The sequence below is a fragment of the Oryzias latipes genome, chromosome 8, assembly GCF_053564925.1.
Source record: "Oryzias latipes strain Hd-rR chromosome 8, Olatipes_Hd-rR_3.1".
NCBI classification, from domain to species: domain Eukaryota; kingdom Metazoa; phylum Chordata; class Actinopteri; order Beloniformes; family Adrianichthyidae; genus Oryzias; species Oryzias latipes.
The window spans coordinates 9,236,177-9,257,401 of record NC_136244.1 but is presented as its reverse complement, the minus strand read 5'-3'; the positions used below and the strand labels follow the sequence as shown (position 1 = coordinate 9,257,401).

Sequence of the window (21,225 nt, the reverse complement as noted above, 5' to 3'; positions counted from 1 at the left end):
TAATTTTTTTTTGTTTTTACATAAAAAGAGACATATATTTATATTTCACATATGAATACACAAATTATGATGATGATATAATTATCATCATTATTATTTCTAATTTATAATTTTTGTTAACATCATCATCATCATCTGGCTTTCCCTGTAGTTTGAACGGGCCGGGTCTGGTCCGTGTTTGGAACTCCATGCGGATGTGACATTTCAGAGAAGAGCGCGACCGCCATTTTGAGATTTAGCTCAGACTCAACACATCACAAAGTGCGAGAGGAGCGGGTCCGCAGCCGCGCAGTGTTGCATGACCGGGCACATTCCTAACAAGAAAAGCGAGGTCAGTTAAAATGCAGCCAGGCGCCGCGTGCGGTGGTTTATATTGTTAGGGGCGGATAGGGGGAATTGTTTTATGTTGGGCCTGTCTCCGCGAACTTCCAAGTTCAGGTTCCCATTATGGAAACTGGTTTGAATGGATAGCGTTTTCCTTCGTTTCCCCCCAGACGAGGGACAATCGGAGGAGCACACTGACTGGGGATCTGGCAGGCAAAGTTGGTAAATGCCTCCCTAGCAAATGAATATTTGTTTTCATTGTTGCACCTTTATCACTATCTGGCTGCCTGTCTGGTAGCTTAGTTAGCGCTAGTCATTGCACAGGGTATTTATGCTTCAACTGCAAGTCGTGCTTAGTATAAGTTCTCTTTCTGCCTCTCGTTTCCCGGGGTAAAACCGGATTGGCTTGGTTAATTTTTGCGGGCCTCCGTCCTTGGTGCCCCAACTCAGCTTCGTCCGTCAACCAAGCTACTCGCACCCACCAAAGGCGCCGAGATTGGGCGAATAGCGAGCAAATACGTCCGCGTTTCTCTACCCGCTCCCCCACCGACCTCCCCTCCTCACTCCCCGGCGCTGACAGCGGACAAGGCCGAGGTCGTAACAGAGCAGGCCCGGCCGCCAGGGCTCGACCTGTCCACCCCACCTCCGCATCCCACCACGCCTCACCAACAGTCCAGAACCCGGTTCACAACCGAACCGAACCTGGACAAGGTCGAGGATAAAAGAGATAGCAAGGTGCACCGCATCACGACCACAACGGCAGCTGCCAACATGAATCACCACCACACGCAGCAACAGCAGAAAGCCGGCGAGCAGCAGCTCAGTGAGCCAGAGGACATGGAGATGGAAGGTAAGGAATGACACAATAGGTGTGTACGAGTTATTTGCAAAATTCCAGCTGCGATTTGACGGTTGCACGAGAAATTAGTAGGAAAATCGTTCCGGGAGCTGCGATTAACGTTACAGTAAACAACAAGGCCTGGCGCTGTCTGGGATGGATAGCCGGCTGCATTTTCACCCCTTTTCTTTTTTTCCTTCTTTTGTTTTCTTTTTTGTGCTGATTTTGCTCTCATGCAGGATAAGCAAACATGTTTTTAATAATTTCTCGCATTCTGAGACTAAACGGTTATTAAACGAGATTTGACGTTTTTCCTAAATACATTAACGATCGGCTACAAAAACCATTCATTCTGAGCTGAACCTAGTTTCTAAATAAACAGTTTTTCCCCCTCTGCATTCGGTGCCATGACAACTTTTCTGTCACAGTCTCTGTATTCAAGATTGCAGTTTAGTCCTTTTACCAATACCGGGTATGCGCTTGTTGTTAACCTAAATTTGTAAACAAATTGATTAATGGTTCATGAACCAGTTAATAGGTAAATTGCGTTTGCTTACTTTATTTCTTCTGTTAGTTAGCACTTTAATACTTGAGTTAATCTTAATGGGTAACATTTTCTGCTCTAAAAGTGACATTTAGCTGTTTCCTAACGGCCAAATGTTCCCAATTTAAAATGTTAAAAATCACGCTAGCGCGTAGACCGAAGTGCTAGCGCCTTGTTTGTAGGCTTGGACTCCCGATGCGGTTTCTGAAACACAGGGAAATCTGTCACGGCGGACTCACTCATGTATTTCGATTTGGTATTTTCGAAGTTAAAATGTATTTTATATCGACGTTGGATCGTCATCTATCCTCAAGTGGAAATTTAGTTTTAAAATGTACGAAGCATTGGTAGCGTCCTGGCTAACCTTAAGCTAGCCATTTAGCTCGGAGGCCCACTTCTTTTTGTGCATTCTTTAGTTAGCATGCTAGTTAGCTTATGCTAATGATGGAGGGGGTGTGTGTGGCGTTCCAAAATGGTGGCTTGTATTTGGAATCGCTTGGCTAATGCTTGAGTGTAAGGCCTTGATTTCTAGGGTAACGTATATTATGTTGTGCTTTCAAAATCAAATACGATTAAAGAATGGCCAGAAATACTTTAACGCATGCGTTTACGTTTGTATATTACTTTGTATTACAGCCAGTGTCACTTAATGAAAGGCTGTACATTAATGTCTGGCTAACGCTAGTAGCTAACGGGAGCTCAAATGCGTCAGCCCTATTCTACTTTAACGGCATTGGTAAAAACACGTGTGCTCGTTAGTGCAATAGTGGTCGGAGAAGAAACGTATTTTGACTCTGTGCTGTAACTGCACTTTTCTCTGAGAATCTGTGTCTTAACTTGTAGCATTGCGGTGTTTATTGAGGAAAAAAACGTGCGACAGAGCTTGCAAGTACGGTAGTCGGTGCTGCGGTCGCCTGGCTCGCACAGGCAGGGGGTAGCACGGGGATTTGGTGCTTCATTGTATGTCAGACCAACAGGCGTGGAGTTCGCCATTTTTAATGATCTGTGTTTTTGATTAGTGTTTGATTTGAAATCAATCAATGCCAGCTAGTAAAGCTCGTGTGATCAGTTAAATGCATAAAATTGTCTGCACAATCGTATTTACTCCCCTTTCACCTTATGTCAACTTTGGAACAAGTACAGAGTGGTGAGAGTTCACTGCATCTTTTATTTAGTATAATTTATGGTATCATCTGCTTTTCCCAACACATGTATCTACCTGTCCATTCTTAAAACACTAATTAATTGTGTCAGGCATTACCAAATCATAGATGTGGCCCATCTGTGTTGTGATTTAGCTATGATAAAGTTAAGAATTTTTTTGTTGTATTTTCTTGTGTTTTTTTACGTGTATTCTAGCAACACACCTCTTCAGACCAAACAAATTGGCTATAGTAGAACTTTGACTTTCTGCATCATTGGCTGTTTTGGAACAGATTTTTTTCCTTAACAAATCAAGCTTCTCCCATGTCAAATTTATAAATATAGATTTGTCAGAGATTTCAGGATAGATCAATTGTGTCATGCAGCGAACATACTTCATTAATCAAGTGTAATCCACTTGTGAAAGAAGGTCAGTCATCTACAGGAATTGCTCAGTAGTGTTGACCAGAAGTGCAGCATATACAGTGCTGATTCTGGAAGTGGGCAGCAAAAAAATCTATTCTGTCAGATTGATGTACAAGTGTTTGTCTCTATCTGCCATCACTGTTATGATCTGTAGCTTTTTTTGTTGTCCTCATTCCCTTTTTTCTTTACTTGCGATTAGAAACTTGTTGCGTTTCCACACAGACTGTTGGCCCTTATTCAGCTGGAATATATGTCTGTGCAGAGCTGCTTTTTCAGTAATGACAAACACGCTAACCCTGTTTTTTCAGTAATAACAAACACGCTAACCCTGCTTGGTATCAATAAATATTTAGCCTATTTTTTTTAAACAGCCTTTGCTGCTGAAGTACATCAAAAGCTATAGCCAGAATTCAGCCAGGTTAAAGCCAATCAAGCTGCTTTTATGTCTGACATGTTAAAGATTAAAATTAATGCAGTGTAACATTAGCTGCCTCCCCTCCATTTGGGAAAAGTCTTATTCTGTGCTATCAAAGCTCACATTCCTCCATCCGTTGACCTTTGACCCCTGGTGTCCCTTTGCTGTCTAGCTGGGGAAACAGACGACCCTCCAAGAATCCCAGCCAACCCAGTGATCAATGGTAATGTGGCTATGGCAGATGGACACAACAATACAGAAGAGGATATGGAAGATGGTATGATCCAAACAAAACACTAGAATGCTTTTAAAGCTTTTAATTCCATTTTGTTTGAATGTAATAATTGTTTTGTGAAGAATTTTAGTTCAGGAACAAGAGTCACGTGTTCTGTTTGTCTGTATTTATATGAATCTAACATTCAAACATCTATTTAGAATTCCCTTTTATTGTCCAAATGAAGCACAAACATGCAGACCTAATGCTTAAATTTACTACCGTAACGTCTGTAATGAAGATTAAGTCTAGTTTATTTCATTGAAATAAAGTTTCATGATTGTTGTTGTACTTTGTGATAGTTTGGTTCTGCGCATCCATATATTATAATTTTATATATAAACTTTGTTTGGAATCACAATACTTGTTAGTATCATATTTAATGTCCTTTGGGGTGTAACATAGAAGTAACTGTTTTTTCCTTAATTTTCCCCTTGCGTTTCCTTCCTCTTGCAGACACCAGCTGGAGGTCGGAAGCGACTTTCCGGTTTGTGGTGGAGCGCTTTAGCCGCCTGAGTGAGTCAGTGCTCAGCCCGTCCTGCTTTGTACGGAACCTTCCCTGGAAAATAATGGTGATGCCGCGATTCTACCCCGACCGACCCCACCAGAAGAGCGTGGGCTTCTTTCTGCAGTGCAACGCAGAGTCTGACTCTACGTACGTGTCTATATGATTGAGGTTTGGAAGTATCTTCGTTTAAAAAAAGAAAACTATGATCACCTTTGGGTCTCTTGTTTTTACTAATTTAAATTAATGTATTTATCACTATAAATTTATAATTTCACCAAAGAGGGATCTTTCTGTGTGAGTTTACGTGTTCTCCCCGTGCATGCATCGGTTTTCCATGAGTGGTCGGGTTAGGCTCCGGCGTCCTCGTGACCCCAAAAGGGACAGAAACTGGTTTAGAAAGTATACGAATAAAAAAAATTTTTTTTTGTGTTCTTGTGTTATAACTATACAAAAGTTGATATGTTGTTGCTAGGGAAATTTTTTCGGTCACCTTTTTCTAGATAAAGCAAAGAATTTCTGAATAAACACTGTCGTACAAAAACATAAAAGTAAATTCTTTAAAAATGTTGCCTCTTGTACATTAAACACATTGACTGTTTAAGATAAAACGCATGTTTTGGTTTTTAGATCATGGTCTTGCCACGCTCAGGCCATGCTGAAAATCATCAACTACAAAGACGATGAGAAGTCGTTCAGTCGCAGAATTAGTCACCTTTTCTTCCACAAAGAGAACGACTGGGGTTTCTCCAACTTCATGTCCTGGAGTGTGAGTATCAGACTCCATCATGTTTTAGGAATGGTTTAGAATGCAACTTTGAATAAAGCAGAGATTGTCTATCCAGAACTTTTTGTATTAAATTATTTATTATTTATTTCTCTGTCTGTTGGTAGAATTTTGTCATGAATACTAGGATTGACAGGAGAAGTTGCTTTCTTCTGTTAATTTCATAAATGTTGGTTTTCAGGATGTGACTGATCCAGAAAGGGGCTTCATTGAAGATGATAAAGTCACGTTTGAAGTTTATGTCCAGGCCGATGCCCCACACGGAGTGGCGTATGTTTTAATTTGCCTTTTTTATGTTACTGTTCATTTTCAATTAATTGTTATTTTTAAAATCTCAACTTTTTGTCCACCTTAATCAGCTGGGACTCTAAGAAACACACTGGCTACGTTGGACTAAAGAACCAGGGAGCGACTTGCTATATGAACAGTCTCCTTCAAACACTTTTCTTCACTAACCAGCTACGGCGGGTACGACTTCATGTGGTTTTAAAAAAAAATGTTAGCTTAATTTTCTGGCTTCAGTTAACTAAATACCTAGGATCTTTTTTCTTTCCTTTTTTTGTCAGAAAAAGGTAAAATATAGAAATTTTTGAACTCAAACGCCCCTTTTGAACCTTTAGCAATTTCCGTCGTCCTCATTTTTTGCTATTTCTGTAGTTTAAACCTGAAACTTATTTGTTATCGATTTTAATTTGTCCAAATGTATATATTTTTTTTAATTTGTTCCGTACTATAAGGTTCAGTACAATTCCTTTGAATTCTCTTTGTCCAGGCGGTGTACATGATGCCCACAGAAGGAGATGACTCGTCAAAGAGTGTTCCTCTGGCGCTGCAGAGGGTTTTCTACGAACTGCAACATAGCGACAAGCCAGTCGGAACCAAGAAGCTCACAAAGTCTTTTGGGTATTTTTTTTCTTCTCCTCAAATCCTTGTCCAAAAGGCATCATCAGCGGTTAAATTCTTTCTACTTTCATTCATGACATGAGTATTTAAACACAACTCAAAGATGAATAAGACGTATTATAAGTCATACATTTGTCTTACATTTTTTTTGTTATGTTCTTTACATTTTCTATATTCTGTTTGGGTCATTGAGAATTTTGCAGTGTTAACTGTTTAACTAATGAAAAATGTATAGCTTTTTTTTTTTTTTTTGGTTTTTGAATAGATGCAACTATTCTATTCCTCAGTAAAAAATTTTTTTTTTTTTTTTAACTTTTTTTTATAGTTCTAACATTTTTCTTTACTTCATTTCATTTTTTTAATCCTTGTACATAAACAAATTATTTCTTTTGGTTTAGAAATTTCTTTGTTTCCACTGTTTGACCTCTAATATTTTTTATTTGGCGTTCCAAATAAGTGAAATATAGTGAATTGCTCAAACCCATAAATCAATAGAAAGCAAATAAATAAAAATGCATTGAGCTTTTATTTTTCCCTGCAGATTGAACTTAAATGTTTTTTTTTTTTAGAGCCTTGGTTATAATCACTTTAAACCTGTGATCTGAAGATATGGAAATGACAATTAGTGGCACAAACGAACACCTGTAGTGCTTAAAATCTCCCAAATCCTTCATTCCAAAAGCCTAATCTGACTTTTGTGTGTCTTTCATGAAGGTGGGAAACACTTGACAGTTTCATGCAACATGACGTTCAGGAGCTTTGCAGAGTGGTGAGTCCTCTTATCGATGCTTCGAAACGTGTAAGATTGATGATGACTGATGACATGTGTGTTCCAGCTTCTGGACAATGTGGAGAATAAGATGAAAGGAACATGTGTTGAGGGAACGATCCCCAAACTCTTTAGAGGAAAGATGGTGGTAAGCATTTCGCCTTTTTTGTCTTCTTTTTACATTCTGGGTTGTTGCTTTAGGTTATTGTTCAATCAAAACGAGCGTTAGAGCCTTCAGTTATCAAAGTCGGAATCTAGGTTCACTTCTTCTGTTTAATATTCACAATTTTAGTTTTAAATCGTAAGTCTTGTAAATAATGTGACAGTAAGTTGACCAGAATGTCTAAATATTCTCTGTATTGTTTTCCTTTTCCAGTCATATATTCAATGCAAGCATGTGGACTACCGGTCTGAGCGGATTGAGGACTATTATGACATTCAGCTTAGCATAAAAGGAAAGAAAAACAGTAAGTAGTATACAAAGAAGAGGTATAGAAAGTTGGTTTTATATGAATGACATTACAATAATCTGCTTGGGTTGCTGATTTTTTTTATTTATTTTTTAGCTAGAAAGTAAATGGATTTATGAGAGAAAACTGTTTTCCCCACAGTGTCAGAGACCATAGAAACATTTGGATTTACTCCATATAAACTGCCCACCCCCCACCCCAACACATTCTTTGTATTTTGTGCTGCTGCACCATCCAAACCATCCAAATTTCCTCCGTAGAGGACATTTTTTAAATGAATTTGTCAGTTTAGTTTGATGTACTTTAAATTGAGTTAACCAGAATTTTTCTCTCTCCAGTTTTTGAGTCTTTCAAGGATTATGTTGCAACCGAACAGTTAGATGGAGACAACAAATACGATGCAGGAGAGCACGGCCTTCAGGTGAGCCTTCAGAATTGTAAGAAAATGGTTCTCTTTGTTTTGTTTTTTTCTTTTGTTGAGTTTTGTTTAGTGTTTTCCTCCAAATGGACACTGATGTGTCTTTTAAATATTATTGAAGAGTTATTTGTCTTCCTTTACACATATGAAATGTAGAGCTGCTTAAAATATATTTAAAAAAATGTAATACGGTGAATTTTACCTTAAAATAAAGGGTTGTAATCATTTTGTTTTGCTTAAATTGTTAGTGTGTACAACTTTCTGACCTCACAACTTCCACGTCTGTTTACGCTTCAGGAAGCAGAGAAAGGTGTTAAGTTCCTGACCTTCCCTCCAATCCTCCACCTGCAGCTGATGAGATTCATGTATGACCCACAGACTGACCAAAACATCAAGATTAATGACAGGTAGAGCAAATGCCATCAGACTTTCCCTCACAAGCTTTCAACTTTTACTTCTCTTCCCGTTTTTGTGTCTGCTTCTTCCATAATTATTCTTCAGTGTCAGAGGCTTAAAAATAAGCTAAAGATAGACAAACTTTGAATTCCAGTTTATAAAGTAGTTTATGTGGCCTAGATATCAGAATATCAGCATACATCAGAAACAAATTTGGTAAAATTGCAGCATAAAAACCCAAATTGCTGTGTGTGTGGGTGGAGCTACTTTTAAAATTTTAGCCCTATTGCTACGTTATAGAAGACATGGATTTGCTGAGAGAGTAGTTTGTTTTATATGGATTTATTCTAAAGAGCTCAACAGAAGCGTCTGCAAGCATGCCATCATGTTTGGGTGAGATCATTTAAAGTAGGGTTGTGTATTGGCGATACAATACTCATCCCGATATTGTACCGGAACACATTTTCTTATTTTAAATTATGACTTATAAAAAACTCTACCTGAATTTCAATATGTCTTCCATTGTAATAAAATTGTCAAATTTGGTTTATTTAGTGATCACAATGTTAAGCACTGCAACTGTATCTCATATATAAGTGTCTTTTACCCAAGCAAACTCAGTGCTTTTATTTTGGTATTTTAAAATATATAAAGGGGAATAGTCAATATTATCTGATTTCCACAACAAATTATTTTTCAGTATAAGAAAAAAAAAAGTTGAAATTGTTTACATATAAGCAACAATTGGAACAGGTAGTTAGTATAGCATTGTAGCACCATGCTATGCAACAGCGCTGTCTCCAAATCTACGCGTTTTACTAAACTTTCTGTTGTTGCTGTAGGTCCAGCGGGTTTATCGTCAGTTCTGATCTTGTTAAAAATTGCAGCATGTTCCGCTGTTTCTTCAGGCAAAACTAAACGCTACACAGATGAAGATTTATTTGCAGATTTATTTTCAATGCGATTGTGTTCTCCATCCCGATTGGCTGTTGACCCTGTCAATCAATCTCAACAGGTTTGAGTTTCCAGATCAGTTGCCTTTGGATGAGTTCCTTCAAAAAACAGACTCAAAGGATCCGGCAAACTACATTCTCCATGCTGTCTTGGTGCACAGTGGGGACAACCACGGCGGGCACTATGTCGTCTACCTTAACCCCAAAGGAGATGGTAAAGTGAGTGCCAAGGAACCAATAGTGAGATCAAATTTTTTTAAATACTTCTTTCTCAAAGCATTATTTTGGGTGTATGATTTTTACACTAACTGTGGCTGTTATTTTTTTATGTTTTGACTCATGCTATGATTAGTTTTATGAAATTAGTTTACAAAAATGCAGTAAAGTGTCTTCTGTTATATACAGCATCTTTGACTTTCAAGTTTTAACATTAAAAAGACTTTTTTATAAATTTTATCTTTCTTAACCTCTTTGTTTGTGCTTTATCTGCTTCTTCCTCAGTGGTGTAAGTTTGATGATGATGTTGTGTCACGGTGCACCAAGGAAGAGGCTATAGAGCATAACTATGGCGGACATGACGATGACCTCTCTGTCCGCCACTGCACCAATGCCTATATGTTGGTCTACATCCGAGAGTCCAAGCTCAGTAAGTGACTCTTTGGTAATGAAGGGAAGCTAATGGCTTTAAAGCATTAAGAACTCTGAATTTCTTCTCTACGTAATTTTTAAAAATGTGTTTATTTACTCGATTCATGTCTGACGTCACAGGTGAGGTTCTCCAACCGCTGACTGATGTGGACATCCCCCCCCAGCTTGTAGAGCGCCTTCAGGAGGAGAAGAGGGTGGAGGCTCAGAAGAGGAAGGAGCGCCAGGAGGCTCACCTCTACATGCAAGTTCAGGTAAGAAGTTGAAAGTTCTTTTATATGCAAGTAGGAAGTAGTTTTCAGACAGAAAGTTAGCGTTTTAGGAAGACTCTGGTTTAATTTGTGCGTGGGTGAAATTTTGTGTTTTTAGTATAACAAAGTTGTGCAGAAACTTCCAGTGATGGGTCAAAACTGAAAGGCTGAACCAAATGTGCAATGATTGGTTGTTAACACAAACTCCAGACCTGGAGGGTGCTGCCCTGCTTGATTTCTGACTTTTACTAGCAAAATGCACCTGATTTCCAAAGGAAAGTTAGTTTTGTATATTTTGTTGAAGGTTGCATCAATCTTGAAAAAGCAAACAGATTGTTGGAAAGTAGATGGACCTTTCAAAAAAAGACAACCAAGTATTGGTTCCAGCCCCCTTTTATGTACTGCAATCTTTCAAAAGTAACATATTGGCATTGGTACCAGATTAAACAGTATCCATTTTTAAATATGTATCACTAAAAAAGGGTCTTCTTTCACGTCCTCACTTCTGTCCGTACCGTTCTCATGCTGTTCTCTCATAGATCCTCTTTACCAAAGTCACACAACAACACATTAGGACCGCTCCGTACATTTTCGAGAAAATTTAAGACTTATATGTTTGCCTTATGGTTGTGAAAGTACTGTATATAAAAACTATGATAAAAGGCAGAGAGTAGCATGCAGCTCAAAAGCCACTTGTTAACTCCCCCTGCTCTGAGAAATAAAAGTCCTGCCCCGCTGCCTCGCATGCAAATTTCGGCCAATCAGATCAACCAGAAAGTTACTGCCCCCAAGTGACAAACACACCCCTCAATACCACCCCCAGGTGACAAAAACGCCCCCTTAACCTTGAGCACAAATCCAAGCAAGAGCGCAAAGGGGAATTGACCGCGCAAGATCACTGCTCAGTTAGGATTGCAGGCGTGCAGTTGTAAAATGCGGGGTCGCTCTGTTAGAATTGCGCCTGCGTGGTTGTAAGGTTGGCTCACTTAGTTCCTGAATACACACGCTCCGTTGTCTTTACGCCCTTTCACTTTATGGTTGCGATGAAACGCCATAAAAGCAATGTGTGCTTGACTCCCAAAATTGTGGACAATGGTGCATGTGTGACGCTACTACTAATGTTCTGTAAAAGGCGATATCATTAATCTTATATTTTTTTAAAGGTTTAGACTTTAAAAGTTAAGAGAAAAGTGTGAAAATGATAGTCTGTCTGAGAAATGTGTATAAGTGAGGAATTTTACAGCCTTAAAACATATATAATTAGCTGCGATTACATGTGCAAAATATCTTTGATTGGATCAAAGATCGGATCAGAATTGAACTGTGTACATGGGCCCAGAAAAACCTTATCCGATTATAGCAAATGTTCACATACGCAACACTTTCGGTCATGAAACAAATCATTTGGACATGCGCAGAACTCTAAAATACCGGAATTGACCATAGAAAAAGAAATATTGAATTCTGTTGTAAACAAACAAACCTGCAGCATAGAGTGAGATGATCTTCTAAACAGGATTTTATTATTGTTATGATTATTATTATTGAGTGCCTGTTCGCTCATAATTTTTCTTAAGTCATGCTTTTTGTCTTGGTGGAACGGAGCCGAAAGAGTTGGGGTTAAGGCCCGTACACACCAGGACGAATTTCGCGCGCGATATTCGCCTACGTTTAACGCCTCGTGACTAAACAAAGGGCACCAATGTGAGCGTGCACACCGACGCGAAAAAACGCCACGCTTCACAGCGTCACTTTTTAAAAAACGCCTCTGGTTCGTTTTTTGGTTTGACGCGCTGCGTCAAAAACTAAACAACCAATGAGAATGGCGCTTTTGCACACGTGTCTGGAGCTTCTGAAGTTACAGTAAAACACAACTTGGGGGCGCTCAAACAATAAACTGCCTTTCTGAGCACACATACCAGCGAAAAAGATAGACGCCAAGTAGCGTCTACACTGCCACAAAGAAATAATGACGGACATTCTAAAATATCCCCAAAAACGCTCATGATACATTTTCAGCACTTGTACCAGTCGATAAAACTACCCATGTTCTTCTCTTTTCGTAACTATGGGATGTACCCAAAATCAGCGTCTTTTCCGGCGTCTTTCATCATTCAACAGAACAATAATTTCTTCATCGCTGGAACTGGAACTAGAGCTACTGGTGCTTGAAATATCCATGTTTTCTTTGTTTGATTCTGACAAGCGCGTAAATACTTGCTCTCTTCTTCTGAGTGAAAAGCGATTTTAAGAAGCATAAAGTTGCACAGCGCCATCTTGTGTACAGGGGTATTTCTGTTTTACATGAAGCGCGATCTAATGTCAGGAAATTGCATGTTCACTCGGCTCGTCAGCGAAAATCGCCTGGGTGTGAACACAAAAAACGTGGCGAAAAACGCTGGCGAATAATGCCTGGCGAATATTTGTCCCGGTGTGTACGGGCCTTTAGGCTAATACGTGCCAACAACAACATTCAGCCGTGGATGCAGTTAAATTCGGTGCAGTCAACGCCGCGATGTGGATCTTGGCTGCACGCCGATATGTGGGAATGACATCAGCCTTTATTTGTCTGGGACACAATTGGAAACATGAATTCACATGATTGTTCACATGGTTTCTCAGGACTGCACAGAATATCTCCATTCAAAAGCCACCTCTGTTGGCTCACAAACCGTCCTTCTTGGAGACACGGTTTTCCTGAATCCAGCAGCTCGCTCACGCAGAGCGGTCGGACAGACTGCGGTCCGAAACGACGTGTGTATATGACGCATTTTTATTCTGATCCGGCTTTCATTACGACTACTTTTGCCCATGTAAACACAGCTTCAGTTGTATAAACTAAAGCTGACTATGGTACTTTGTGGATTTGGGCTTTTGTGGGTTATTTTTAGAATGCAACTCCCATGATAGACGAGAGACCACTTTACTTGCCAAAGGACAGGGACTTATGGAAATGGTTTATAATTGTTGCCCAGCAAAACTTTGAATATCAACAGTCTAAACATATATTTTGCATACTCGAATTAAACTATCATTTGGGGCAGCTTAACCCTTCAGTTCCTCTTTACTGCCGATCTTTAAAAAGAAAAAAAGCATTGCTAGATTTGTGGTGTTGGATCTAGGTTTCTGTATGTATGTGGGATGTTAGCTCTGCGACCATCGTTCTGAAATGTAAAGCTGCTCTTACCTCAATCATAACCAAAGCCTTATCATAACACAATTTAGTTGGACTGAGAGCTGCTCTGATTGTGCACTGCAGGTGTGTGAAGATGGGTAGACACGGAATGAACACAGAAATGCAAGTAAAAGCGAAGACCATTGAGTTGACTGGTGGTGTGAATTTGGGCTATACAAATAAAATTGAAAAACTTGAATTGTAAATAGGTTTATTGAAGAAAAGTTTTCCCTAAAGATCCAATAAATGTGATATAAAAATCAATAAAATTCACCAAAGTGAAGCGGCTCCCAAATACAGAAAATTGACTCGATGTTCTTCAGCTGTAGAGCAAACAAAATTGATCCCATACAACACATACTGGTACACAGTTGATTCTGTCAATTTAAATGGTCTAAATTACCCATTACTTATCGTGCATAAAGCTACTGCATGATAAAATAGATGTTCTGCTTGTTTTTGGCATCTTTAAACGACAATTAAGCTAACCAGAGCTTTAAGTATTGATGCTTCTCAGGACCAAAGATGCGTTAAACATTTCTGCTCCTGGCTTCCTTGTTATCTGCCATTTGATCTAACCCCAGTTTGATAGACTTCTTCGTTTTCCTCGTTGCTGAGTGGGTTTCTGGTTGCTCAGCTGATGTGGAGTTCCAGTTTGCACTGTCATAGCTGCAGCTCTCTGCTGTGTCTTTGCTCTCTAAAGGAAAACAAAAATGGTGTATTTTAAATGTCAATATGATGTTACTGCTGTTTGCCAGCAGCCTGTCAGAGGCTTGCATGGACTACGGTAATTATCTGTTGCTTTTTTAGTCCTCTGCAAAAGCACTGACAGTGTTTTTGTCAAAGTAAAGGTTTATGAAAAGTGTGATCAATTAAGTCATATTAATTACAAATTATTATATATATTAGCCATATATTAGGTGTTTTTTACTATTTATCCGGCTTACATCAGCTATATCAAGTCATGTGTTTTCATGTTTTTTGCTATTTTTATTAGCTAAATCTCATCATTAAAGAAGTAAAATGCATTGCTAATGCCCCCCCCCCCCCTTTCTCATTAGATTGTGATGGAGGACCAGTTCTGTGGTCACCAGGGCAACGACATGTACGATGAGGAGAAAGTGAAGTACACTGTCTTTAAAGTCCTGAAGAGTTCCACCCTGCAAGAGTTTGTCCAGAACCTCTCCCAAACCATGGTGAGACTCATGTGTGAAGAGGAAGCTGTGCAGGAAGTAGATGGACATACATGGATGCTCCCAGTGGGGAATTTTAGCCGATCTGTATTGGCTACTCATTTATACTGAAAATGGATCAAAACCAGTTTATATTTAAAATAAATAAATAAATCAAAGCCTAATTTAATTTTAGAGCTGAGACTTTCAAAGTAAACTATGAATTCAACTATAGTTATTTTTCTAAGAAAAATAGTTTTGAATAACTGTGCAGAAGTGTTTTGATACAAAAGAAGAAAAAGCTGCATTCTTCTGCCCCTTTGTGTTCTACAACAACACCATGATTCCATCCTTACATAGGCGCCTTCACACGTCACTTCTGTGAACACAATACTCAGAACCGCAGATTTTTTGACTTTGAATTGATATGGAAAGCTCTAAAGTGTGGGCTTTATCCGTTTATATGTCATAAGGAAAGCATAAGAGCCGTCTTTGTGTTTAAGGTGAACTGTTAGAAATGTTATTGATGTGCTGCAGGGTTTCCCACAAGACCAGATGAGGCTGTGGCCCATGCAGGCTCGTAGCAACGGAACAAAGCGACCTGCAATGCTGGACTATGAGGCCGACTGCAACAAGTCGGTATGTGCTTTTATTCTGTGAATAACTTGGGATGTGGGAGTGTTGACAGTATTGAGATTTCTGTTTCAGGTAAAACTGATGTCTTTATTTTGAAACTGTAAAACAAAAAACACGAAAATTGTACAAGCATGTTTAAGGAATGAGGTTTTATTAAATTCTGTTCTTAAATGTAGGTTTTTAAAGACTGACATGTGATTATAGAAACTAAGGAAACTTGAATAGTTTTCCTCATCAAAAGTCTTGTTGCAAAGATATTATAAATGCTTTTCCGAATTTTTGCAGATGATCGACTTGAGTGACAACGAGAACCCCTGGACAATATTTCTGGAGACGGTGGATCCAGGACTGGCTGACAGTGTGGCCACATTACCCAAGTTTGACAAAGATCGTTAGTTATTATTATGATTTTTCCATGTCTGCTTTACCAAACTTAATGATAACATCTGTCCCCAACCCCCTAGCTGCAGACCGGCACCGATCTGTGGGTCACTTGTTACTGCACCACAGAGAAAAGATGCATAACTTACATTATTTTCATTTTATTTATTATATGATTCTGATGAGTTTTATTTTACAAAACTGCCAAATTTTCTCCCCGAGAAAGTCTTGTTGTGCAAATAAGAGCTAATGGGGAAACGGAAGAAGAGCCTTTGACTGCAAGAAAAACAGAAATCTTTACTTAAAATGACATTTTTGTGAGAATGCTTCCCCATACTAAGCATGCTATGCACAATAAGCAGCCATCAACGTGTTAATGTTACAAGCAATTTGCATAAACTGTGAATTTACATTAATTATTATTATATATAGAAAACGCCAGTTTTGTTACGGTTGTATCATTTGATCTTGTTGTAATTTAATGTACTTAAAAGTCAGACATGGCTGAACTAGGTGTCTGGAATTTTAGCTCCACTAACACTTCAGAGAAAATACACGCCACATTTAAATGCGTTCTACATAAAATCAAGTATGTAAAGTTTCAAATGATATTTTACAGTTTAAGTCAAACTCATTTTCACAGAGGGCCACATCAGCACAGTGGCTTTCCTCAAAGGGCCAGATATAACTTATACATATAACTAAATGTAATGACAAATAAATGTAACTACTCTTTAATTTACAAAAAACCTCATTATTTATTTATTATAACGTTTAAAAGTGACAATTACAGTTGTATATAAAAAAATGCGTTTGCTTGTTACTCTAGCATAAATCCTTTTAAATTTTGTCCGCTTCTTAAAACCCACATATTTCCATTAATGAAGGATCAAATTGTCCAAGTGAATAAAGAAAAATAACATAAGACTGAGTTGGAAAGAACGTTTATTACACGTGTAACATTTTACGAAAAAAGGCTGCGCACAGCCTATTCATCCAACTGATGGTTTGATGACAACAATTTGTCTGCATACAGACCTGTACACATTGAATAATTACAACAGCTACACATAAATAATATGTAATCAACTAAAGAAAAGTTTTATTTTAAGAAATGAAAAACTTTTATGCTCTCGCGGGCCACATAAAATAACATGGCGGGCCACATTTGACCCCCGGGCCTTGAGTTTGACACATGTGGTTTAAGTGAATCGAAAGCTTTAAATAAAATGGAGGTCAACATTAGGCAGTCCATGAAAATATTACCACATTAAACCTGTTTGTGGCCTAATAAAAGATGGCGACCACTGTTTTACAAGATAAGAAATGTCTTTAAAATTGAAATTCTTAGGGGTTTTTGGAACACGACACAGAAATGTAGAGTTGAATTTTGTGTCAGCAGTTCCATTATCAAACTTGAAAGACTAGAAATGCTGCTTTTAAATTACAGTTGTGATCCAAAGCTGTTGACACTGTTGGAGGTGCCAGTAGTTGCACTACTGGTACATGCTGTGAATGTAATGTCATAAAAGTCTTTCAGACGGTCTTTGTGAAATGTCTTGTTTTTCTTTTGTAGATGACGTCATGTTGTTCTTGAAGATGTACGACCCAAAAACCAGAAGCTTAAATTATTGTGGACATATCTATACACCCATATCCTGTAAAATAAGTAAGAGCTGGCATTTTTAGTTTCTATGCTTCTATGTGGGTATAAAGCTTTTTTTTGAGAGACTTTATTGCTCGTCTTTTTCTGTTCTCCAGGAGACTTGCTGCCAGTCATGTGTGAGAGAGCAGGGTTTCAGCAGGAAAATAGCCTTATCCTCTATGAGGTGAGCTACTATTCTATCTCTTCGTCTTTCTTTTCTCTCTATCACACGCTGCACTGTATAGCATACGCGTTTTGTCACACTATCATTTCTTCAACAGCTTTTGCTCTCAAATCTGCTTCCTGAAGCACATAAATGATCCTATTGGCTGCAGGTTAAGTCTTTTTTCCTTGTTGGGTTTGCAGGAAGTAAAGCCCAATCTAACGGAGCGGATACAGGACTATGATGTCTCTCTGGACAAGGCCCTGGATGAGCTCATGGACGGGGACATCATTGTATTCCAGAAGTAAGTTTGGGGTATTTAAGCTTCATATCAGTCTGATCAATGCATTCAGATCAATAAAAATTTGGTATTTTGGTTGTTTGGAGACTCCGGTGGATGTTATTTCATTATGTCTCAGATCTATTTTCGTTTTTCTTTTGAGTTGTCGGGTTTGTCTTCACCTTGTGGACGGTAGTTGCAAATGTGAAACAAAAACATTGATTTGAACTTAATGATTAGAAATATATATTTTAAGCTTATTTTTACAGATAAATACTCAACAAGAAGTCACAACATTTTATTGCTGTAAAGCACAGCAGACTAGGACACTAGTTTGAGCATAAGGAACACAAAAGTTTGGAAAGGTAGTCGAGATTCACAGGTTCGGACTTTGGGGCTTATTGACTCTTTTATAAAAAACCTGCAATAGTTTTGGAAAGTGAAAAGGCAATACTTAAAAGATTTGGGGGAAAATGAGCTATTGGAAAAGTAAAACAATTTTAATATTTTGGATACAAAAACCTTAAAAAACCCAGGAAACATCCAAAGTTTTGCTCTGTAATGTTTGTGGTTAAAGTTGGAACAAAAGAGAACAAAACAGACTGACAAAACAAAACAGATAATGTCTATAAGACGGGACACATTTGAAAAGCCAATGTGATTTGCAGGTCATTTTAGTTTTCATGGGCAGATGAGGTCAGTTTGTAGCTCTTTGCTTTTGTAGTTCCTAAAAATATTAGAACAAAAAAAAACTGATCAATGATCATCGAACAAAGATCACCCATGTTTATTTATTTATTTTTTAATACACAAGAAATTAGAACAAAGATCACCCTTTTTACATTAAGGCAGACAAACTTAGATGTATCAAAATGTGTCTTGATTTGATTAAGCAGCATCGACTAAAATAGTCTGACTCTTTGTACAAGCTCCAGGAAAAGTGATTTTAAAAAATAAAAACATTGCAATCATCTGAATACTTCTCATCATATTCATGCTACAACAATGATTTTAAAAATAATTTTTAATGGAGATGAGAATCACATGTGATCAGAAATGTTCAATAGCTCTGGAGATACTAAACCTACAGTCAGCAAACTTTCTCACTACTCTTTATCAGCTAGTTTTACTAGTTAACTATTTCTCCTAGTTGATGGACTGTTTTTGCTCAATTGTTCACAGTTCACAGAGTGGACTTGAATTTATTTCATTATTTTTCTTACATGATCTGCTTCTTGCAGCTCTTAGATTACAAGCATTTTGAAGTCTTGAATCACTGCTGTTCATCTGCCTTCCAGCCTGACAGTCAGTCCTTCTGTTTTCTGTCATGGGATGTTTCTGTCCTGCAAATTGACAGAGCTGCATAATTTGTGGGGCAGGGAGGCTAGAAATAGGAATTAAAAAAAAAGTTTTTTGTTAGGAATTTGTATTTAATATTGACATTGTTGTTATTAAGGATGTCCCGATCAGGCTTTTTGGGGTCCGATTCAGAGTCATTTGGTGTAGAGCATCTGCCTAAACGGATTCCAGATCCGATACTTTTTTAACACATTTAACAAATGGACAAATTTAGAAAACGGATTCAGGGTGTCCCACATTTTTATTTCATTAACCTTCTTTTATCATTTAAAACTTAAACAGAGAACTTCTGTGAAGTAACTTGAACAATCAAATAAAAATAGTGCAACTAATAACTAGGAAAAAAATATCTATCTAGTAAATATAGAGTAGTCGCATCAGAAAGTTTAGTGACTTTAGCTTTTAATATCTTGAGAATTTTTAATTTTTTTTTAACCAAATGTGATTCATATCTTCATTTAAAATTCTTAAAAATTATTGATGACTCTGTAGCTTGAATATGATGATTATTCAATGGTTAGCTGGTATCAATACAACTAGGGATGTCACGATCCGATCACGTGTTTGGAAATAGGGCCAGATCACATGGCTGATGACTCAATTGAAAATCGGATGTTGTCTCCCGATCAGAATTGGATATTTAATTTATTCCCATGAGTGCGTTATATCCCAGGGTTATTTATTATTCCAGAGAAATACTCTACTAGAAGTCTACACATTATGAACGGATTACAATTTATCGCAGCCCTAGTTTGAGCAGGAGGCGCATAAACAATTTAGATGAACTAAGCTAAGGTAGAAAGATATACACATACTTCCAGGATCAATAACTCTTTTAAAAACGTTTTAAACTGACAGCAAGTGTCTTTATTGGGTTGTCTTGATGCAAACAACTTGCAAAGGCATTTTAACAGAAAAATATTGTTTTTGTTTCTTTTTAATGAGAGTGGAGCCCTGCTGCAGTGAGGCTGCAGGGAAGGGGATTTAACCCCTTAAGACCCGATCCTTTTCTTCCTTTCTTACAGAGCCCTAGTTGAGCACAAAATGTGATGTCAACTCATGTTGATGCCAGGTCTTAAGAGGTTAAAATAAATAATTCTGTATTCTCAAAACAAAAAAAAATGGTTCAATTGACATGAGCTAGTAATGAATATTCATCATCATATTCATGCTGCAACGATTTTAAACAAAAGGCATCATTTATTTGTCAGAAATTTTAATGGAGATACGAATAAGGGTGTGACGGTGACCGCATCACCGTGGTTATCATCGCACATTTTTTGTTGTATAAAGTTTTTATTTTTTATTTTTTTTGAAAGTTCTGCATATGGTGTGTGATTGGAACACATTCATGTTTGCTGATAAATTACTTTTTCTGCTAGTCCTGTGTTTAGACTTCGAGGGCTTCTGGGGGAACAGCGACACAGCGCCCCCTGCTGGTTCATCACCGCGGTGATCAAAAATCCCACCCCGTCACAGCTCCAGATTTGAATCACATCTGATCAAAAATGTTCAATACTTCTGAAGATATTAAAGATAAAGTCACCAAACTATCTCACTAATTACCTATTTTTACTAGTTAATAGTTGTAGTATTTTTACTGAACTGATTTTGTTGAAAATGCTGCTGTATTCTGCCGTATTTTTATTTTCAACCAGCTCTGCCATAAATCATTTAGTTGGTTGTGACAGTTATCACCTGTAGGTGCACTGCCTTTTTGTCTAATGAAACAACTTTTTACAAATAAAAAACTGACCGGAGTTTTCAAGATGCTTGATCTAGAAATGTTCTCTGTCCTCCATTTTGTTTGCTATGATCCTGCTTGTGTTGTTGTTTAGCATTGTCTGCCTGTTCAACATGTTTCTCCATCCCCACAGGGACGACCCAGAGAATGACAATAGCGAGCTGCCTACAGCAAAAGACTACTTCCGGGATCTCTACCACCGAGTTGACGTCATTTTTTGTGACAAGACCATCCACAACGACCCTGGCTTCGTGGTCACCCTCTCAAACCGCATGAACTATTTTCAGGTACAAGTTGGTTTACACTGGTTAGTTGATTACCATATTTTCCACACTATAGGATGCATCGTTATTTTCAAACTTGCATCATCTATAAGAAGAACCGAACTGTAAGGTGCATTAATAAGCAAGATAAGAGTTAGAGATAAGTCAGTCTGACTTTAACTGCGTCCACACTAGAACTTGTTTGTAACACACTACATGTTAGGGTTTTAACAATACCTGCCGTATTCACAAAAACACCCTGATTTGTTTGTTAATCAAAAAAAAAAAACCGGCCGTTTTGGCAGGGTGCAGTGTAGCTTTCAAAATAGTTTACACATCAGTAAGC

General features: G+C 38.0%; 1 protein-coding gene across 13 annotated transcripts in view; it reads left to right on the top strand.

Annotated features, from left to right (window-relative positions):
- Positions 1–154: 154 nt before the first annotated feature.
- The window catches only part of usp7 (ubiquitin specific peptidase 7 (herpes virus-associated)), a 28,015-nt gene continuing 6,944 nt past the window's right edge, over positions 155–21,225 (top strand). For 2 of the 13 annotated variants that reach the window (XM_078951415.1, XM_004071752.5), the window contains exons 1-22: positions 164–1,174; positions 3,863–3,967; positions 4,421–4,619; positions 5,100–5,238; positions 5,438–5,526; positions 5,616–5,724; positions 6,029–6,159; positions 6,874–6,928; positions 6,996–7,076; positions 7,305–7,395; positions 7,737–7,819; positions 8,114–8,223; positions 9,228–9,384; positions 9,667–9,811; positions 9,934–10,064; positions 14,298–14,432; positions 14,946–15,047; positions 15,330–15,435; positions 17,002–17,094; positions 17,187–17,254; positions 17,437–17,537; positions 20,750–20,903. In XM_078951415.1, the coding sequence (XP_078807541.1) occupies positions 1,096–1,174; positions 3,863–3,967; positions 4,421–4,619; positions 5,100–5,238; positions 5,438–5,526; positions 5,616–5,724; positions 6,029–6,159; positions 6,874–6,928; positions 6,996–7,076; positions 7,305–7,395; positions 7,737–7,819; positions 8,114–8,223; positions 9,228–9,384; positions 9,667–9,811; positions 9,934–10,064; positions 14,298–14,432; positions 14,946–15,047; positions 15,330–15,435; positions 17,002–17,094; positions 17,187–17,254; positions 17,437–17,537; positions 20,750–20,903 (2,463 nt within the window). In that variant the 5' untranslated portion in view covers positions 164–1,095. Of the gene's footprint in view, positions 1,175–1,516; positions 2,854–3,862; positions 3,968–4,420; positions 4,620–5,099; positions 5,239–5,437; positions 5,527–5,615; positions 5,725–6,028; positions 6,160–6,873; positions 6,929–6,995; positions 7,077–7,304; positions 7,396–7,736; positions 7,820–8,113; positions 8,224–9,227; positions 9,406–9,666; positions 9,812–9,933; positions 10,065–14,297; positions 14,433–14,945; positions 15,048–15,329; positions 15,436–17,001; positions 17,095–17,186; positions 17,255–17,436; positions 17,538–20,749; positions 20,904–21,225 lie in introns of those variants that run through there. The other 11 variants (XM_078951421.1, XM_078951418.1, XM_078951419.1 and 8 more) reach the window with 9 other exon arrangements.